Source organism: Porcisia hertigi, chromosome 27 (genome assembly GCF_017918235.1).
Source record: "Porcisia hertigi strain C119 chromosome 27, whole genome shotgun sequence".
Taxonomy (NCBI): domain Eukaryota; phylum Euglenozoa; class Kinetoplastea; order Trypanosomatida; family Trypanosomatidae; genus Porcisia; species Porcisia hertigi.
In genome coordinates, this window is record NC_090586.1 from 471,544 (window position 1) to 489,016 (window position 17,473).

General features: G+C 54.9%; 5 protein-coding genes across 5 annotated transcripts; all 5 read right to left on the bottom strand.

The window, feature by feature from the left end:
* Positions 1-1,880: 1,880 nt before the first annotated feature.
* JKF63_03290 (uncharacterized protein) lies at positions 1,881-2,474 on the bottom strand (the record flags this gene model as incomplete). The annotated part of the gene is made up of 1 exon (XM_067899294.1): positions 1,881-2,474. One exon carries the CDS (start codon positions 2,472-2,474, stop codon positions 1,881-1,883), a length of 594 nt encoding a protein of 197 aa, XP_067756084.1.
* An 862-nt stretch (positions 2,475-3,336) lies between these two features.
* JKF63_03291 (uncharacterized protein) lies at positions 3,337-5,274 on the bottom strand (the record flags this gene model as incomplete). The annotated part of the gene is made up of 1 exon (XM_067899295.1): positions 3,337-5,274. The coding sequence occupies one exon, from the start codon at positions 5,272-5,274 to the stop codon at positions 3,337-3,339; it is 1,938 nt and encodes a 645-aa protein (XP_067756085.1).
* A 1,241-nt stretch (positions 5,275-6,515) lies between these two features.
* On the bottom strand, positions 6,516-7,211 carry JKF63_03292 (uncharacterized protein; the record flags this gene model as incomplete). Its single annotated transcript, XM_067899296.1, has 1 exon — positions 6,516-7,211. One exon carries the CDS (start codon positions 7,209-7,211, stop codon positions 6,516-6,518), a length of 696 nt encoding a protein of 231 aa, XP_067756086.1.
* A 1,290-nt stretch (positions 7,212-8,501) lies between these two features.
* Positions 8,502-9,179, bottom strand: JKF63_03293 (uncharacterized protein; the record flags this gene model as incomplete). The annotated part of the gene is made up of 1 exon (XM_067899297.1): positions 8,502-9,179. The coding sequence occupies one exon, from the start codon at positions 9,177-9,179 to the stop codon at positions 8,502-8,504; it is 678 nt and encodes a 225-aa protein (XP_067756087.1).
* Positions 9,180-12,306: 3,127 nt separating this feature from the next.
* On the bottom strand, positions 12,307-14,727 carry JKF63_03294 (uncharacterized protein; the record flags this gene model as incomplete). The annotated part of the gene is made up of 1 exon (XM_067899298.1): positions 12,307-14,727. The coding sequence occupies one exon, from the start codon at positions 14,725-14,727 to the stop codon at positions 12,307-12,309; it is 2,421 nt and encodes an 806-aa protein (XP_067756088.1).
* Positions 14,728-17,473: the final 2,746 nt, after the last annotated feature.

A 17,473-nucleotide genomic window follows, 5' to 3' on the forward strand; every position in this document is an offset into this window, starting at 1 on the left:
AAACACCGACGTGCTCACGCGCGAATAAGCATACACATACAGAGAAGCGAAGACCAAATAAAAAATAAGCGATGCGGCAAGCGCACAACCGTGCACGTAGACTTCAGCAGAGCGGACCCACCCACGTTCTTGTGAAAATATGTGGCGCTATTGAGTGCTGAAGACGGCGTTAGGTGAAGAGTCGACAAGCGCTGGTGTGAGCACGAGAAATATGCTGGTGTATAGCGATCACGAAACTAGGTGAACGTGGGCTTGTATGATATAAACACCGTGTCCTTTTTCTGACTGACAAGATGAGTAGAAGGGAATGGGCACGAGTGTGGTGAAATAATGGACAGAGGCACCAGGCAAAAAAAAGAGACACACACACACACACAGCCTCGTCACTAAAAGGTGGAACTACAAGACCGGTGCGGAGAACGAGGAGGGGGTAAGGAGGTGCCCCCGTTGCCGGGTATGATGTGTTTACGGCTTGGTGACTATAGAGCTCTTTCTTTTTACGATCCCTTTACTTGTATGTGTACAGAGCGTGAGCGTCTAGATGTATGTCGGTGGTCGGGGTGTAAGCCCCCGTGTCTGCCGGGCTATTTTTTTTTAATAAAGCGTTTCAATCCTCGGGGAGGTGTATGAGAAGAGGCGAGGTGCTTCGTGTGTGAAAAAGTGGGAAGGCACAACCCTGAATGGGGGGGGGGGGGGCGATGTGAGCTAAAAGAGAAACAAATGATGCGGATGCCTTTAAAAAGGCGTTTGTGTGTTCAGCGTACACAAAAAAAAATCACCAAACGGTGGGGGGGGAACAAACTCGGAAAGTATAACGCGGGATCCCTTCGGTGTATTGTCGGTTGGCGGGACGTGGGCAACGTTCACGAGTCGTGTGTGTTCTGCGCGTGCGGCAGGAGGAAAGAATCGGAGAAGAGGAAGGAAGGAGTGGGGGAGGGGGGGGGATTCAGAATGGCATAAGAAAAATGGCGCGAGCATCAGTAAAGGGGGGGGCAGGCGCGCTTCATCGCTGTGACTGATGAATCGCGTACGAGCACCCCCCCCCTGAATAAAGGCAGTGCCCTTGAAGAAAACAAGAGACGAAATCGACTGCGGAGTGGTTGGCAGCTTTGTGTCACAACAGAGGGGCGCAGCAACCCGCCCACCCGCCCACACACACAGTCGCCCTCATCATATTCTAGGCCTTGTCTCCGCCCGCGGCCACGCCTTCGAGTCATGAGTGTCAACAGCCTAACAGCATTCCGATATTCACAACCGCCACTATGTCTTAGTGAATCACACGTGCGCCTTCATACTCCGGTTAGGTGGGACACGAACGCAGAAACAAACACACCGATAAGAGGCGTAGGCACACAGTAGGGGGGGAGGGAGGGAGGGAGGGGGGGGGGGAGGAAGCGAGTCTAAGTTTCAAACATGAGCAAAATCACTAACATCACCCACACACGTACGCGCACGTTGGGGATGAGGGGTAAGTGGGATAGTTGATAGAAACGGCATGCACGTGTGTGTGTGTGTGTGTGTGTGCTCCTTCATCTCTGTATAAGTGTCCATCCAGAAACTAAGGGGCAAAGTACCTGAAGGTTCGATGGCAATGAAAGGAGCGCCCCCCGACCTTAGCGCGGGCACAGTTAAAAGCACCATCACCGAAAGTGACATAAATCACGGAGGAAGACTGGAAGATAAGTGGAAAAGCACAACCGACTGCGAAGGGTCGGCAGTGGCGTGAAGAAAGCAAGTCTAGGCACGCATGTGGACACCAATCGCTTTCACATGGGAGAGGAGGGGAGGGGGGAGGGGGACGAAGTGTATAACGCGGAAGCACGCGGTAACACAACTCCAGATGCTCATCGATCATCAAGCGTCGAACGCCCACAACGTTCTCAGTTCCTTTTTTTGCCCTGGGTGTTGACGTTACCCTGCTGTTTTTGCTGCTGGTTATTCTGATACGCATAGGCCCTTGATTTAGAGGGGCCGGGCACGTTGGCGACGGAAAGCGCGCGCGAGCACTGACAAATGATGATGGCTGGAACGATAATCCAGACAGACAACGGGGCGATAACCAGAGCCGAAAGCTCGAAGAGGGTGTTGTGGCGTGTGTACTTACCCCCCTCAGCAAAGTCCACGAGCACGTAACAGAGGGTCTTGTATAGAGTCATTACGCTTACTATCATGGCGAGTTTGATAGACAAGTTACGAGCATTGCAAAACGCCAGCAGAACCACGAAGAGACCCATCGTCACCTCCAGCAGATTCAGCAACGATTGCACCACTACAAAGACATCATCGTTCGCAGCGTAGCGGCGGTCGTACTGGGCGTAGATGGTCCAGTACTTGAAAGGCACCATCTCAGCGAGGGGGTGCGGTTGGTGAACACTCTTGGCGCGTGTGAACACAAAGATGCTATCCACGACACAAATAGGCGTCACTGCCAGAAACCAAACCTTTGCAAGTAGAGAAAGCGTGGCCTGTGGCATTTTTTTCGTTATGTCGGTTTGGATTCGGTGTTGAGTGTATGCGCGCACGTGTGTGTGTGTGTGTGTGTGTGTATTTGTGAGCAGTGGTGAGCTCTAGTTGAGAGTGCGGAAGATATGAAAGTAGGGGATGTATAGCATACACATACAGGACTGTAATATATATATATATGTATACTAAGGAGTGCCTATGTGCGACGGGGAACCCAACTTATACACGGGGCAACGCGTGTGTATGCAAGGCAAATACGAGGAATGACAGTGTGTACGGGTCATAGCAGCCATACAGCAGCCGGATCAAAGGAGGAGGAGGAGGAATGGAACAAAAAAATATGAGACAGCTCGACAGACAAAAGACGTTCAATCGCACCCTTGGATCCCCCGTACCAGCACATCTAATACAGGGATGAGAAACCCGTTCAGATTGGTCTGAGTAAGAGGCGAAACATGAGGCAAGGAAGCCAGTTGCGATGCCCCCCCCCCTCTCACCCACTTCGACCTCTCTTATTGGAACCTGGGCATACACATATCCGTGACTGCCTCCTCGCATATATCGCAACCGCCAAAAAAAAAAGTGCATACACATAAGTACATGTATATGCATATATTCCCTCTCTCCTCCTTTCACTGTTTGCTCACGAGAATCTCTGTGATATACATATATACATATATACATGTATATATACATATATATATAAATGAAGGCGGTATGAAGCGACCCAACACTTCTCTTATTCTTTTTTTAATCATTTTCAAGGTAGAGTGGAGGCGCCTCTGCGCCTTCCTGACAGCGGTACACACACACACACACACACACCTCACATCCGGTATAGAAGTCGCAAACACACCGCGTGGATTCGACCTCCTAGAATGACATGGTGTCCGATGACTCAGTCCTTTGTAAGGCCTCGGATTCACCGGCAGAGGTCGACGCGCTCGCCTTGCGCTTCACCACCGTTTTCTTGGTCTTTTTCTTGGTTGTTTTCTTCTTGCCTGCCGCGGTAGCGCCGCTATTGGCCTGGCGCTTTCGAGGAGGCTTGACAGAGAGGGGCTCCACGCTCTCTTCTTCTTGCCCGTGCGACGCACTTTCACCTAATGTCTCACCAACCACCTCTGCGCTCGTTTGCGAGTCGATTACCTTGGCGTCGACCCTGACGCCCGAATCGCTGTTGGCCTCTGACGTCTCATGACAAAGAGGAACAGCAGAAGCCGCGGCAGCTACCTTGGCTGACGTCGCCTCGGTCGTTGTGGAGACCTGCTCGTAGGAAAAGGTACCGGTCACCTCCCCGCTGGTAGAGCGGAATGCGCCGGTGGTGGCTGTGGCATGGACTGTCGTTCGTGAGTCGCCGCTCTCCGTGGACCCTTGTGCTTCACGGGTATGGCGGAGAACATCGACATCTCCCATGCGGCTCACTTCCTGCACCTCTGACGCAGCCACGCTGCCATCGCCCACAAAACGAGCCTCGGTGTAGCGGTCCGTCGTCTCCATCGTCACCTCGCCTCGATCTTGCGTATGGGTGGCAGTGAACGATGCCGGGAACGCAGCAGCTGCGGAGGGGCTCGCGGTATCAATCGATCGCTTGGCTGCATTGCCAGACACTGCGGAAACCCTGCTTTCCTCCTCCGGGTCTTCGACCCCCTCAAACCCCCTAATGTCCTCGTAGTCGCCCTCCACCGGGTCGCGGTCAGCTGTCGTGGGAATTTTCTTCACCAAAGACTCTTCAGACGAGTTCAACGTACCCCGCGATGCCCCTATGGTGGCAGAACCCATAGCAGAAGCCGTGGCGCTGTGATGGCGCCTACTGCGGTGCTTGCTGCGGTGGGGAGAGCGACTTTGGTAACGCTGCCCCATCTTCCTATCGTGAGCAGTCTCAGCAGGCGCGTACCGGTGGCTAAGGTACTGGGGCTGCCCCGCGGAGGATCTCTCAGGCGAGCGACCCACAACGCTAGTGCGATGACTTACCCGACTGTTTTGTGCGTCAAGGGCGCTCCGCAGTTCCCTCCTCCGGCTGTAGTGCTCAATTGCAAAGAGGTCACTCAAAACGCTCTCGAGGTGGGTGGTGAGGAGAGCAAGGTCGGCGTCGCGAAGCACCGCACGCAATGTGCTTATGTCGCCGTCTACGTAGACAGAATCCGAGTAGTCTCTCCCAGCAGCAGTGTCGCCGTCCGTAGACGAGTCGGCCGCGGCATCCTCGATGGCGAACCTGCCCGAGTCTCCCAGCGATGTCGGACTCGTCTTTCGAGTAAAGCAAGCGGTCAACGTCACCTCACTTGGTCGAGAGTCCACGTTGCTGCTCTTTGCCTCCTCGGCGGACGTCAGTGACGGTAGCGCAGCGCTCAGAGTTAAGGAAGAGCGCTCCCGCTCCATTACAACAGGGGAATCCGACCAGCCTTGCAAGACTGTCAGGAGCTGAGCTACGTTATACGGCCGCAAGAACAGACGCCCATACAGGAAGTCCGCCGCTGAACGTGGCACACCATCGACTCGGGTGCCCTGCGTCGCAGACCCCTCTGCAGCACTCAAATCCTCAAAGGCACCATCCGGCATGGGGGGGATCACAGTGGGAAGGGGCTCTCGTACGGAGAGGACAAGATGCCGCGGTCGCTTGCTGCTGAACTGCCATACAAGGCGGGCAGGGAAAGGGGCAACGCTGTTGTCGCCCCTCTCCAGCATGGCAGGGGTTGAAAGCTCACGAACAAAAATGCAGCGGTGCGGTGTGTACATGCACGCTGCATACGCAGCACAGGGCACCAGCTGCGTGGCAACCAGCCCTGGCGAAGCGCGCAGCACCAAAGAGCGCATGGCGTGTGGGAACAGAGCTATTCGCGAAAGAGAAAGGGGAGAAGCGACGATGACCACGTGCGCTGCAAAAACTGTTTACCGCGCAGGGGGGGGGAGGGGGGGAGGGGGGACAATGAAGCGCTGCGGACGAACCCCAAATGTGCCGGTATATACCTTTAAGAGTTTGGTCAGAGAGAGAGAATCGAAAAAAGGGGGATAGAGCCAACTTGCTTGGAAGGCGATCCGAGATGAAAGCAGGGGACGGAGCTGGGGAGTGTCATGATTATGAGAACACGCCGATAGCGCCTCTGCGGCCTCAGGATGCGCGTTTGTCGAAGAGTGCCGCCTCCAAGTAAAGGAAGGCCTTCGGACACCCGCTCACCGGAGCGCACATCCGCGAGAAAATACATGGGAAAAAGAAGGGGAGGGGGAAGCGGAAAAATGGGGCGCGCAATAACGAGGTGCGATCCTCCCACTTGCAGAGATTAGCGCCACATCACGTATTCGCGCTGTTTATATTCGTGATGCGTGGTGAGGATGCACATCGGCATCGTGTCTCTTTGCCCCCCCCCCTTCCCTTGGTACTCCTCCGCGCCCTACATGCCTTTTTTTGCCGTTGTTGTTTCCCATTTTACGGTCACATTGCGTTCGTGTGCATCGGCACTGGTTTGTACGGAAAGGGGGGCGGCCATCTTTCTTCCGCCCCCAGTTCATGTGGGTACGAACGGGGAGAGGAGAGAGGAGGAGGGGGGGGGGCCTGCACGCGCGCCCAACGCCACTTTGAAACGGATCGTCCCTGACCCCTAGCCTTCGAGAAAAAAGTGTTGCATACACGTGCATATACATACATATATATATATATATATGTTTATGCGTTTTAATTCAGAATGCATACCAGTGCACTGTTCTCCACGAGTATCCTACCCTCACCCCTTCGTTACAACGCGCACAGAGAGACCCGCTAAATAAAACGTGCGCCCCTGCTAGTCAGAATGCCTATTCCATGTGACGGGCACCACATACTCAGCGCATCGCAAGCGCTCACCTGCTTGATATGACGCCCCCTAACCACGCTTCACTTTGGATGCACATAGAAATCCAGCATCGACCTACTTCAACTGAACAGCACGCTCCACGGCACCACTACCGCCGCTTGCCTCCACCATGTCCATCCTCTATTTGTGTGTGTGTGTGTGGGGGGCACACGAATGAAAGCATGTGGAGATGCGACTTTTTCGTCAGCACCCGCTAGCTGATCACTTCTATTGGCTCTCGGCACTGTTGTTGTTGCGACGGCGATACTGGTTTCGAATTTGATTCCTGCCTCGGTCTTGACTATTTTTGGCACTCTCGCTCTGGGGAGCATCCCCACGCGTCACACCCCGCTGCTGCTGAGCAAATCCGAAGCTCTCGGTGAGCGCACTCTCAAGGAAGTGCTCCATCGTCACGGCAAACTGATTCTCGAAGCGAACTGCCCACTCTTCATTGACCTGTGAATTACTTCTGTGCACCTGACCCTTCAGCACGTAGCCGTTCTCCGTCTTCTCAAAGGCCATATCAAAGGCGTTGTTCTTGACGTGATGACTCGGAATGCGGTCCTCGACCACACTGACGAAGCCGGCGAGGTCGATGTGACGGAAGCGCATCGAGATGCGACGGTCACGATCAAACTGCGGCGTTGTGTCGTTCGGATCCGCCTTGCGAGGGCCGAGCTGCGGGAACTGAGAGACGAGCAGCTGCTTGCCGTCCACGGACACACGCGTCATGCTCCCGTGAGCCGGGTCGTCGCGCACGTCGTGTATCTCGAACTTGGGCAGCGAGCTCGTAGAGGCAAAATTACGGCGGCCCTGGTTACGCCGGAATTGGTTCGTCGCAGGCGTCGCGGAGCTGGACTGGAAGCGTGCCGATGCGGCGACCACGGTCGCCAGAGGAAGCCTGGCAGATACAAGGCGAAGCATGATGCGGGGGGGAGGGAGAGAGAAAGAGGAAGGGAAGAGGGGGGCCTCTTCGCTTAAAATGAGAAGTATACAGTGGGTAGCACGTGCTGGGGGGGGAGGAAGGGCGGAGTAGAACTACACTAAAATCAGATGGCTGCCAGAGTACTGCAAAATCAGCAACCAGGAAAAGCGATCAGACACGATAAGGCGGCAGCGCGGCCAAACGATGAGCGACCTCTGTGCCATGAGGAGACGGGGGAAGAGGGGGGGGGAGACGGAAGTGATTTCAAAAAGACGATCATCAACGGCCCAGCCAACTAACCACACACACACACACACACACACAGTTGCTCCGTTGAGGTGTGCGTGTGCGTGTTTGGTCGTGAATGCAGAGGCAGCTCAGCGAAACGGGGGAGTGGGGAGCGAGAATGACGGGGGCGCCATTTGCGCGCCGAAGCGCATCAGAGCAAAGAAAGAGGACAAATGAGTCGACGAGCGTATGCGGAACACCACGGGGCGAGGCTGTACGCTACGCATCACCCCCCACGAGCACCGACGGCAAGACCGCATACTCTGTTCCGCTGTACCCATCAGACGATAGCCAAGAGCTTCAGTACATGAGAGAACGCTTTCGACAATGTTTAGAAAAATGACAGAAGATGCAGGGGCAGCGCCGGGCGTGATATGTAGCGGGACTGCCGGCGCCAGGGGTCTGAGCAAATAGAAAGCGATGAGCTGCCAGAACGCTCCACTGGGGAACGACGACGGGGAGGGGAGGGGGGGGGGGGGGGGTCAAAACCCTCCATGCGCCGGGCGTTGTGAGGGGATTGTGGTGAATCTGGGTGTTCGACGACGTGGCGTAACCTGTAGAAACGTTGACGCAGCTCACGCCGACCAGCAGGATCATAATACCTACACTTTTGTTGTCACTTCTCTCGTCGAACAAGCCTTCCATAACATGTCGATATGTTTTAGTTACGTTACGCGCTGGTGGATAATGAGTGGGCGAAGAGAGAAGAGCAAAATCCTCTCCATCGCAGAATGACATAATAAGAAATGTCTCAACAAAAGGAGCGGACGGCTGTGGGCGGTGGAGGGGGGGGGGGGAACCAAGCAAAAAGCAGCAGCGGGCGGGCAGAAAGGCGAACAGGAGGGGGGGGGAAGACCCAGCAAAAACAAAAACTTTCAGAAGAGCGCGGGTGGGGATCTACACGGCGATCCAGGCACACGTTGGATACACTCACCCACGAGAAAAGAAAGCGAAAAGAGCATTCTTCCTCTTCTTTTTTGTTGTTTCCGATGCCCCCCCCCCTATTGAACGATGTTCCAGCCATTCTGGGATCGTACCGAAGCATTTTTGCGCTTCTTACGCTGAGGCTTCGGCTGCTGCTGCTGCTGCTGCTGCTGCTGCTGCTGATGACATGGTGCCTGTGGTAGCTGGTGTGGAGCCGGCATCGAATCGGAGTCAGCATCCTCGTTGTCCATGTCTCCTTCGTGGTTGTCACCACCGCCAACCCCACCACCCTCTTCACTATCATCGAGGTCCTCAGCAGTGCCGCCGTTCACCGACATGGCGACAGGGTTAGTCTGCGCGTAAATCGTGAGGGTCTGCATGTAGTGCTCCACTGTACTAAAATCGTTGAGGCAGCAGCGACAGTACATGTCGTGTAGCACAGTCGCTACCTCCTGCATGCTGTCATCCTCGATGCGGACAAAGTGGATATTGTCAAAGAAGTCCTCGAAGTACACCTCCATGTCATCTGCGTACACCTCTCCATCACGCTGATGCCAGGCGCACAGATCATTGTACAATACAGCAGAGGCACGGCTGTCGCAGTGCTGAGACACTAGCTGCAAAGCAGTCCACTGCTGCAGGACCGCCCCAAGACCACGTGTAAACTGCTCAAACTGAGTGTCGTTCGCACGGAGCGTCTGCATCGCGGCTCGCAACTGGGCGCCGTATGACATCTGAGCTTTGTTGGCCTGCATCGGTAGGAGCGCGCAAGTGAGGTGGAAAGAGAAATATATATATTTTTTTATTTTTATGTCGCCCACAGCACCGAGGACACGCCCTGACGGGAGGCTCGATGGTTGTGCGTATTGTTGCTGCCTCCGAACGTATTATGCTCCAACGTGCCCGATAAGCCTTTTTGGAGGGGCGATATGTGGCGGAGGTAGAAGGAGAAGTGCAAAGACCCTCCAGAAACAAGAGGCACACTCCTCGATACGGATATGCGCACCGTCAACGCGGCACGTGTGTTTATTGGCGGAAAGGAAACCACACACACACACACACACACAAGCGTGGAAACAGAGAAAGTGGGACGCATGTGGAAAGAGGAAGGGGGGGGGCGCAGGAGAATTAAGGGAAGAAGAGAGCATGAGTCATGCGGAAGAGTTGCCGCATGACGTGGCGAGTGTTGAAAACCTGCGAAGACACGAGTGGTACAACACTCCTCAACTGCCAGATATTTTTTTAGTGGCCTTTACTGGCGTTTCATGTAGACTCTGCCAAGACGTCTTCTCTTTGCTGGTGTGGTACCTTTACGTCTCCACCAACGCGCCTGACCAGCGCAACGCAGCCCACGTCACGGAACCCGCCGGAGAAGTGACTAGGCAAGAAACCTTGCAGAATATTAGGCCTTTTAACGTGTTCTTTTTTTTTTTCGTACCGGTGTCTGCTTCTGTTGACCGCATCACCAGATCAGCACACCTCACAAGCATTGCTGCCTCGGTGCAGCTACCTTGACTGCCGCTTAGATCACACGCTTCATCGCCCTCAGGTTACTCTCGCAGCAGTGGCGGCCGTTTCCGTACCCCTGCGCGTTGTCGGATATATCTGGCAGTCCCCTGGAGAACTGCCGCGGTGCCAACTCGTCACAACATCCCCCCCCCCCCCCCCCATCGTACACAAGGAGAAAGATTATTGTGAAGAACTTGCACAGCGGCAGCGATACCTTTGGCGCTCTACGGCTGCCCCACCCCCCAAACACTGCTGTCTGCACTCGTCTCATCTTTGCAGTGCACAACACACTCCCCTCAGCCGTGTTGAGAGCATTCTCGGCAAACTCGGGTTCCGGCGCCTCAAGTTGATCGCGGGAAACACACATGCCGCACCCCAGGACTCGCTTCTTGGGACCATCCTGCGCTCGCATAGGATTGGAGAAGGAGAACGCTCATGCGAATGAAAACACGCAGCACTGAATTCACTCGGTGGGTCACAGTGGGTGAGCGCACCGGACCCTCAGCAGCAACTTCTCACACTGCGTCCCGCCGCACGCGCAAAGTTCGCGCCACCATCACTCATCGCCATCTCCACCGGACTCTCGACAAGGCGACCATGTGCGCTGTATTCAGTCTTCCTTGCTGCTTCTGCGTGTTCGCCTGGGTGGGGCTCGTTATCCCGCCGCTGCAGGAAACCACCGCCTACCACCACCACCACCATGTACCGAGTCGGCAACGTACGCTGGAAGTCGCGGTCTCAGCAGATGGAGCTCTTCTGATTAGAAGATAACTCTGATTGAAACGCCAGTGCGACGCCAACCCCCTAAAAGCCCAGGATGACGGCCATCACCAAGCCAAAGCAGGATAACCCTCTCCCAGCACCAAGCGAGAGACCGCTACTGCACATGTACAAGCGCGCATGCACCCATTAAACGCTTGAGTGGGGAGAGGGGGGGGGAGGGGAAGAAAGAGAAAGAGAGAGGGCGACCGTCGGCTGGCCCCCACCCCGCCTCTTTTCCCTTCCAAAGCTGGAAAAAAGGGGAAAAGGGACCCACAAGCCTTGACAGTAGTGGTTGTACTCGATACCTGGGCGTATCGAAACTGCGACAACAGGGGCGTTAGGCGGCGATGTTCATGAGTAAGATGGAATACAATACATACATATATATATATATGCACACACACACGCGAAACGCAAGAAGGGGGAGGGGGGCAGACTTGGACCGCGGCAAGGAGGAAGAGGTGTATAAGCTCAGTTGTTTATATAAATTTCTGTGTGTGTGTATGTATATCCCTAAGGACGGGGCCAAAAGGGCACATGCTCGCGCACACGCACACTTCAAAGCGGCGGCGAAGGAGCAACACGCAGCAAGAAAGAGGGGTGGCCCACACACGCACCGAAACTGTAAGTGCATACATCCAAGTGCGTCACCTTGCTCACTACCCACAGCCTCAACAAAAAGGAAAAGGCCAATCGCAGGCTCTGCGAGGCCTCTCTTTTTCCGTTTTGCGGATCTCCAAACGAAACTCATGCTAGACGGCGACTTGAACGGCGTTGGGCAGAAGCAGCCATGACACCTTCCTCGTTCCGTGCAGAGGCAAGTGCGTGGGTGTGTGCGCATGAGTGGTTTTTTTTTGATGTTGTCCATCTCTTTTCTAATCATAAAATCAAAAAAAAGGGGGAAAACTCCAAACAATACTTTCTGTTGTCGTTGACACCAAATACACGCGCACACACACACACACACACCTCTGTGTTGGATGGCGCTGACCAATCGCCCACGTCCCTTGGAACAATGTTGATTGCTTAGATAAACTACATCACAAGTAAGGGGGAGAACCCATGGCTCGTGTAAAGCGAGAGTACACAGGTGTGGGGCCACGCAATCTCCATCAGGTCAACGTTATACTGGGTGACGGGCAAGAGAAAAAAAAAGGGAAGAGAGAAGAGAAGAGAATGCAACACGAAGCGACAAACCTGGAGAACTAGGCGCCTCCCTGGAATGTCTGCATTCGTGCAAAACCTTTGGAACAGCAAAAGAGAGCAAGAGATTAGTACAAAGGTCAGCTCAGCTTTACGCAAGGCGGCACCGTCTTCCCTTCCCCCCCCCCTCCCCGTCTCTTCTCACCCCCCCCTTTTCTCTTCGACCTCCTGCTGAGCTGTGAGCAGGGGAGGGGGAGGGGGTTAGTACTAGTAGTATGCCTCGAGCGCACATCCTACCCTGTGAAACGCAACAAACAAGAGGGGAGAGAGGCATGCATACGCAAAAAAAAACAGAAAGGGCAAGGAAAGGAGCTCGACATGCTGACGGCGCGCTTGCGCCGAGCTCCAAGAGCAGCCAAGCAGCGTCACACGGCACGCCGGATTCTATGCGCTAGTTCGATATCACAGCTAGATGCCAGGGAGGTTGATCTCATCGTCAGAGTCGCTATCCTTGGCTTTTTTCGGCTTCCTCGTGCCACTCCTCTTTGCTTTGCCGTTGGTTACATCGTCGTCGGAGAGGCCGGCTGTCAAGTCGCTGTCACCCAGAGCACCACCACCTGCACGTCGGCCAGCCACCGCCGCACCCCCTACGCGGCTTCGATGGGGACCGTGGACGCCGTTTCCCTTCTCGACGGAGGAGTCAGCCTCGTCGTCACCGCTCTCACCAGCAACGCTACTGCTGCTACTGCGTAACTGCTGCCGCTCTACCTTCTTCAGAACCTTGAGCCAGTCATTGGCCTCCTCATGGAGACCAGCATCTTTGCACAGCTGCCCCAAATACTTGAGGCACTCGATATTGTCGGGGTACTTGCGGTGCACCTGCTCGTATAACCGCTTTGCCTGCGAGTAGTCGCCGCAGCGCCGGTGGCACGAAGCCACCATCAGCTGCCACTTCACCTCCTGCGGCTGGATGTGCGAGGCGCGCTCGAAGAACTGTGCAGCCTTGTCGTAGACTTCATTCCTCACAAAGTACGCGCCGAGCCACGAGATAACGTCCATGTTCACCTGGTAGTAGCGATAGGCCTCCAGGTAATAGTGGAACGCCTGCATATCGTCACCGTCGCGGGCGTAGAGGGAGCCGATGCGAGCCAGGGCGTTCGGGTCCGCTGGCACGCGGCCAATGAGGCGGTTGAACCACTCCAGCGCTGACGGGTCGCCAACCAGATCACTGAGGTCCGCAATCTGGTACAAAACCTCGCTACTGTCGACGAGAGCCTGTACGCGTTTGAACATGCGCACCGCCTCCTCGTAGAGTCCTAGCCTCTTGGCGGTCAAGCCAAGGTTGTAAATAGCCTCAACATTGTCAGCCTCCACTGCCAGCGCCTTGTTGTACAGCTCCTTTGCCCGGTCATAATCCTTCCTGACGAAGGAAAAGTTGCCCTTGTTCACCAGAGCCTTTGCGTTGTACTGGTCCGCGGCGAGACTGAGGTCGCTGTACTGCTCCCCGCTGTCGTAGTCGCCCTCGAGAAAGTAGAGGTACGCCAGGTTTGTTGCAGCCCGTGCGCGCAAACTCTTATCCTTCTTCTCAAACTCCTTCAAGCCATTAATGGCCTCTTGATAGCGCTTGTGCTTGAGGTAGTTGAGATTTTTACACATCTCCAGTTCGCTGGCCACGTGTGAGGTCGTGTCACGCATCTCGAAGTTGCGCAGTTGAGAGATAATGTAGTCGTAACCGACGCACCAGTCCTTGTGCAGCACTGGCGCAATCAAGCGTGCCGCTGTGATGATGTACTTGAGGTGCTTCGCGCGGCGCTCCTTGCGCATGCGACTTAGGCTGTCGTCTACCAAAACGTCCTTCCGCCTCTCCTCCTCTTCAAAGTCCTCCTCGCCGTCAAGGCCTGCGAGGCGGCAGTTCATGAGGCGCGTAAAGGACCGCTTCATCTTCTCTGTCTCACCCAGCGCGTAGTAGCAAAGAATCAGGTTGAACGTGGCGTTGATGTCGCCGTTGCCTTCGACTACCGTCTCGTAGCCGTTCGCGGCGTCCCTGTACTGACCCAGCTTCACAAACGCGTTCGCGATATTGCGGTATAGGTGGTAACGGAGCTCCTTGCCAGCGCTCGGTGTCTCGTCAAGCGCCTTGCGGAACATCTTGATAGCTAGTAAGTAGTTGTTCTGTGCCATATAAATGTTGCCCATGTTCACCCGCAGACGGCTGGCCTGCGGAAACTGCACGTTGCGAATGATGAGGTTGTACGTGTTGAGGGCCTCGGTGTACAGTTGATGGTTTTGATACTGAACTGCCAAGTTAAAGTGCACGGCGTAGGTCAAGTCAACGTTGATCTGCTCCGCGAAGCCGAGCTGCTCACGCTTCTTGCATAACGCCCGCTCCAGTTTGCCGGCATTCTTGGCTTTTTCGAGTGCCGCGCCGTAATCCTTCTGCAGAGCGGACATGGCGCTACCCTCGATGAGCTTGTTCACCTGCTTCTCCATCTCAGCCAGTTCCTCCTCCTGACTATTCTCGCTCCGCTTCTTTAGGGGCGGAGCCGGTCCCATTGTCATGTTCGGCATGCGGGCCTGGCCAGTAGGGTCGAATAGAGCGGCAGCAGCGCCGGTGTTCGAGCTGTTGAAGCCGACGGCGCGGTTAGATGTCATCGGGCGCGCTGCACCGGCGAGACCACCGCCCATTACACCGAGGCGGCTGCCAGGGGTACCCCAGGCGGAACCCACACCCGCCCGCCCCCACTGCGAAGGCGGAGCCTGCATAAGGGGGTTTCCGTTCATCGCCCCCGGCTCTGAGGCTTTGAAAGGATTCGCGCCGGTCGTCCAGGGGTTCGAGGCGATATCCGGCGTCTGGAACGCCGCGTAGATATCCTCATCGTTTTCGCTCATCCTGCTCTCTCAAACTCGTGCTTCTAAACGGGGGAAAAAAGAGGGGTGGGATGGGGGACCAGAGAAATGAAAACGCTAACAGCCGCAGCGTGGGAACAACTCCACACTGACACGCACACTGAGAACAGCTCGGAAAAAAACTAAGCTGAACAATGTCTCCACGAGGGAAAAGGGGGGGGAGGGACGCCCAGTGGATGAATGCCCTTTCAGCTATCCCTCTACTTCAATGGGGCAAGAGAGGGAGGGAGGGAGGGAGGGAGGGGGGACGACAAAGATTGTAATGGTAAGTGTGAGCACAAACACCAAAGATAAGAATGAGACTCCCCTGGTCCTTCCGTGATGTTGGGAGTAGGACAATGAGGAGTGATGCGCTGCAGAGAGGTGCACTCGGGGTGGGGTATTATATGAGAAACCCGGGGAACCGGGTCAGATCACGATTGCAATAAAGGTGAAGCAATGGGGAAGTACGAGAAGAAACTATATAAATATATACATATATCTTCCATCGAGCACCCGTTTCAGGGATTTTAGGTCACTGCTAAAGACCCCAAAGAGTTCGTCAAGTCGTGGAGAGTACACTCCCCAGAGAGGCGCGCGTGGAGGAGAGGCGAGGCAGGAGCGGTAAAAAACATCGAAAAAGAAACGCCAGGAAAAGTAGTGGATGTGTTTTTGGATTCTCATAGAAGTGGCGCATCTCAAAAAACAATGGATTAAATCAAAGGCATCGCACAGGCTGTGAAAAAAACAAAAGGGTGCAGTGCGATGCCCCCCCCCGTCCGGGGGAGGGAGGGAGGGAGAGGGGAAAGCGAGGACGCGCGAGGTGCACTCTAGCCGCCATGTACAACCTGCCCATCTTATGGATAGGGCAGTCAGGCACCACTGTCGCCGGACGCTCCGACGCAGTCCCCACCCAGGGACCCGAGAACCGGCATCAATGGCCATGTGTCGCCCTGACCCTCGCACCTTGGAGAGGTCTTTGCCCTTGTCACCGCCAGAAGTGGTTTGGCAGTGAAGATGGGGGAGCACAACAGCCTTGACCCCCCCCCCCACACACACACACACAGAGAGAGTGTGCGGCGCTGCGGGTACCGTACCTATACCCCACGTTGAGAGATGCGACATCATCTCGGGGCCATAGATCGGCTTCACAAGAAGATAGGCTGTAATGATTTTGGCCCAATTAACATGACGGGAACAGGTTCTGTGGATCACCTTCATCTTCTTTGTGTGTGTGTCTCTACATAGATCCTTCGCATAAAGGCATTCACAAAGAGACAAAAAGATGCGCTTTACGCAGAATGCACACACGCAAACAAGGTGGGAAGAGGATGGAGATGGACATAGAGAAGGAGACACGAAAAAAAAAGACCCAATACATGTATGTGTACATATATATTATGTATATATTCACATGCATACACCATCGCCCCCGGACAGGCTTCATGCGTGAGGACAAGGAAACAACACAATCAAGCAAAAAAAAGGAAGGGGAAACAGTGATCAGCGTGCAAATGTGTTTTTCTTTTTGCTCACCCGCCATACTTGCACGCTTGCATTCGGTATCGCCAAAGTGATAAACGTCAAAAACACGACAGAAGCAGTCCTTGTGTGGAGAGGCGCAGCAACCGAGGAGACTAGAAAAGCGAGACAGCGTCAGGAATAAAAGAATGCAGGCGTACAGGCTCAAATGTCAACTCAACGACGCACATCAATTGTCTTCAGAAGAGCGCGACACGAGTACGGATGCGGCGCCTCTTCTCTTCGGGGTGGTACAGGCGACCAGAGGCTGGAAGAGGGGGAGGGGAGGGGGGCGATCCCCGATACAGGGAGGGAGGGGGGGTACAGGGTTCGTCAGAGCAATGCAATTAGTGATGGACAGACACACACACAGCCGTAGCCGCAGCCAGTGTGCCAAGGGCAGGCAAGCCGCCGATAAGCACAAGGGGAATTCACGGATATGGGAAGAAACATGAACAGGGTCTGGCCGAGGCAAAGAAGTTTCTGTCAGTAGACACACACGAGATGCCTATTCCTAACGACCTTTGGAGAGGGATCAAACACGGTGAGGAAAAACAGTTCCACAACACCAACGAAAACAAATTGTGCAACCGATAAGTACACACAAAAAAAAAGGTACGCATGCCGGGAGACACACAAATTGGGACATCAAGATCGAAGTACAAATAGAGAAGCGACAGAGGCGGCAGGAACCAGCGATCGTTACGCGCAAAGAAAAAAGACAGCAACGACTAGCCAACACGAAAGCGCACACAGATGCACGAACAATGCGTTTTTGCGAAATTGTGGGAGGAAGGGAGGAAAGGGGGAAGGGGGGGGGGGGGACAACATTCAGCCAAGGCAAAAAAAAGGAGGTCCAAAAGGGGGATATACACTTCACACTTCACGCACACATACAAAAGGCGGGGAAAAAAAGAAACACGCGAGCCCCGAGTGCTCATTCGGCGGCCAGCTGAGAGAGAACAGGAGATAGGAGAATGAGCATGTGCGTTACTCCCTCCCCTCCCCCCCCCCCTCCCCCGCTCCCCCCTTACCTCCCCACTACAAGCCTTTTTATGGTGTGCTCCTGTGTCTGCGCCTGTCTTGTGGGGGGGGGTTGAGGAGAAAGAGGAGATTCCGCAAAAGATGTGAATGCAGAAACACCACGCACAAACACAGGCCCTGGGCCTCGCCCTCCTCAACACGGCAACTGGGTGCCTAACCGGGAAGAGAAACCACACAGATTGAG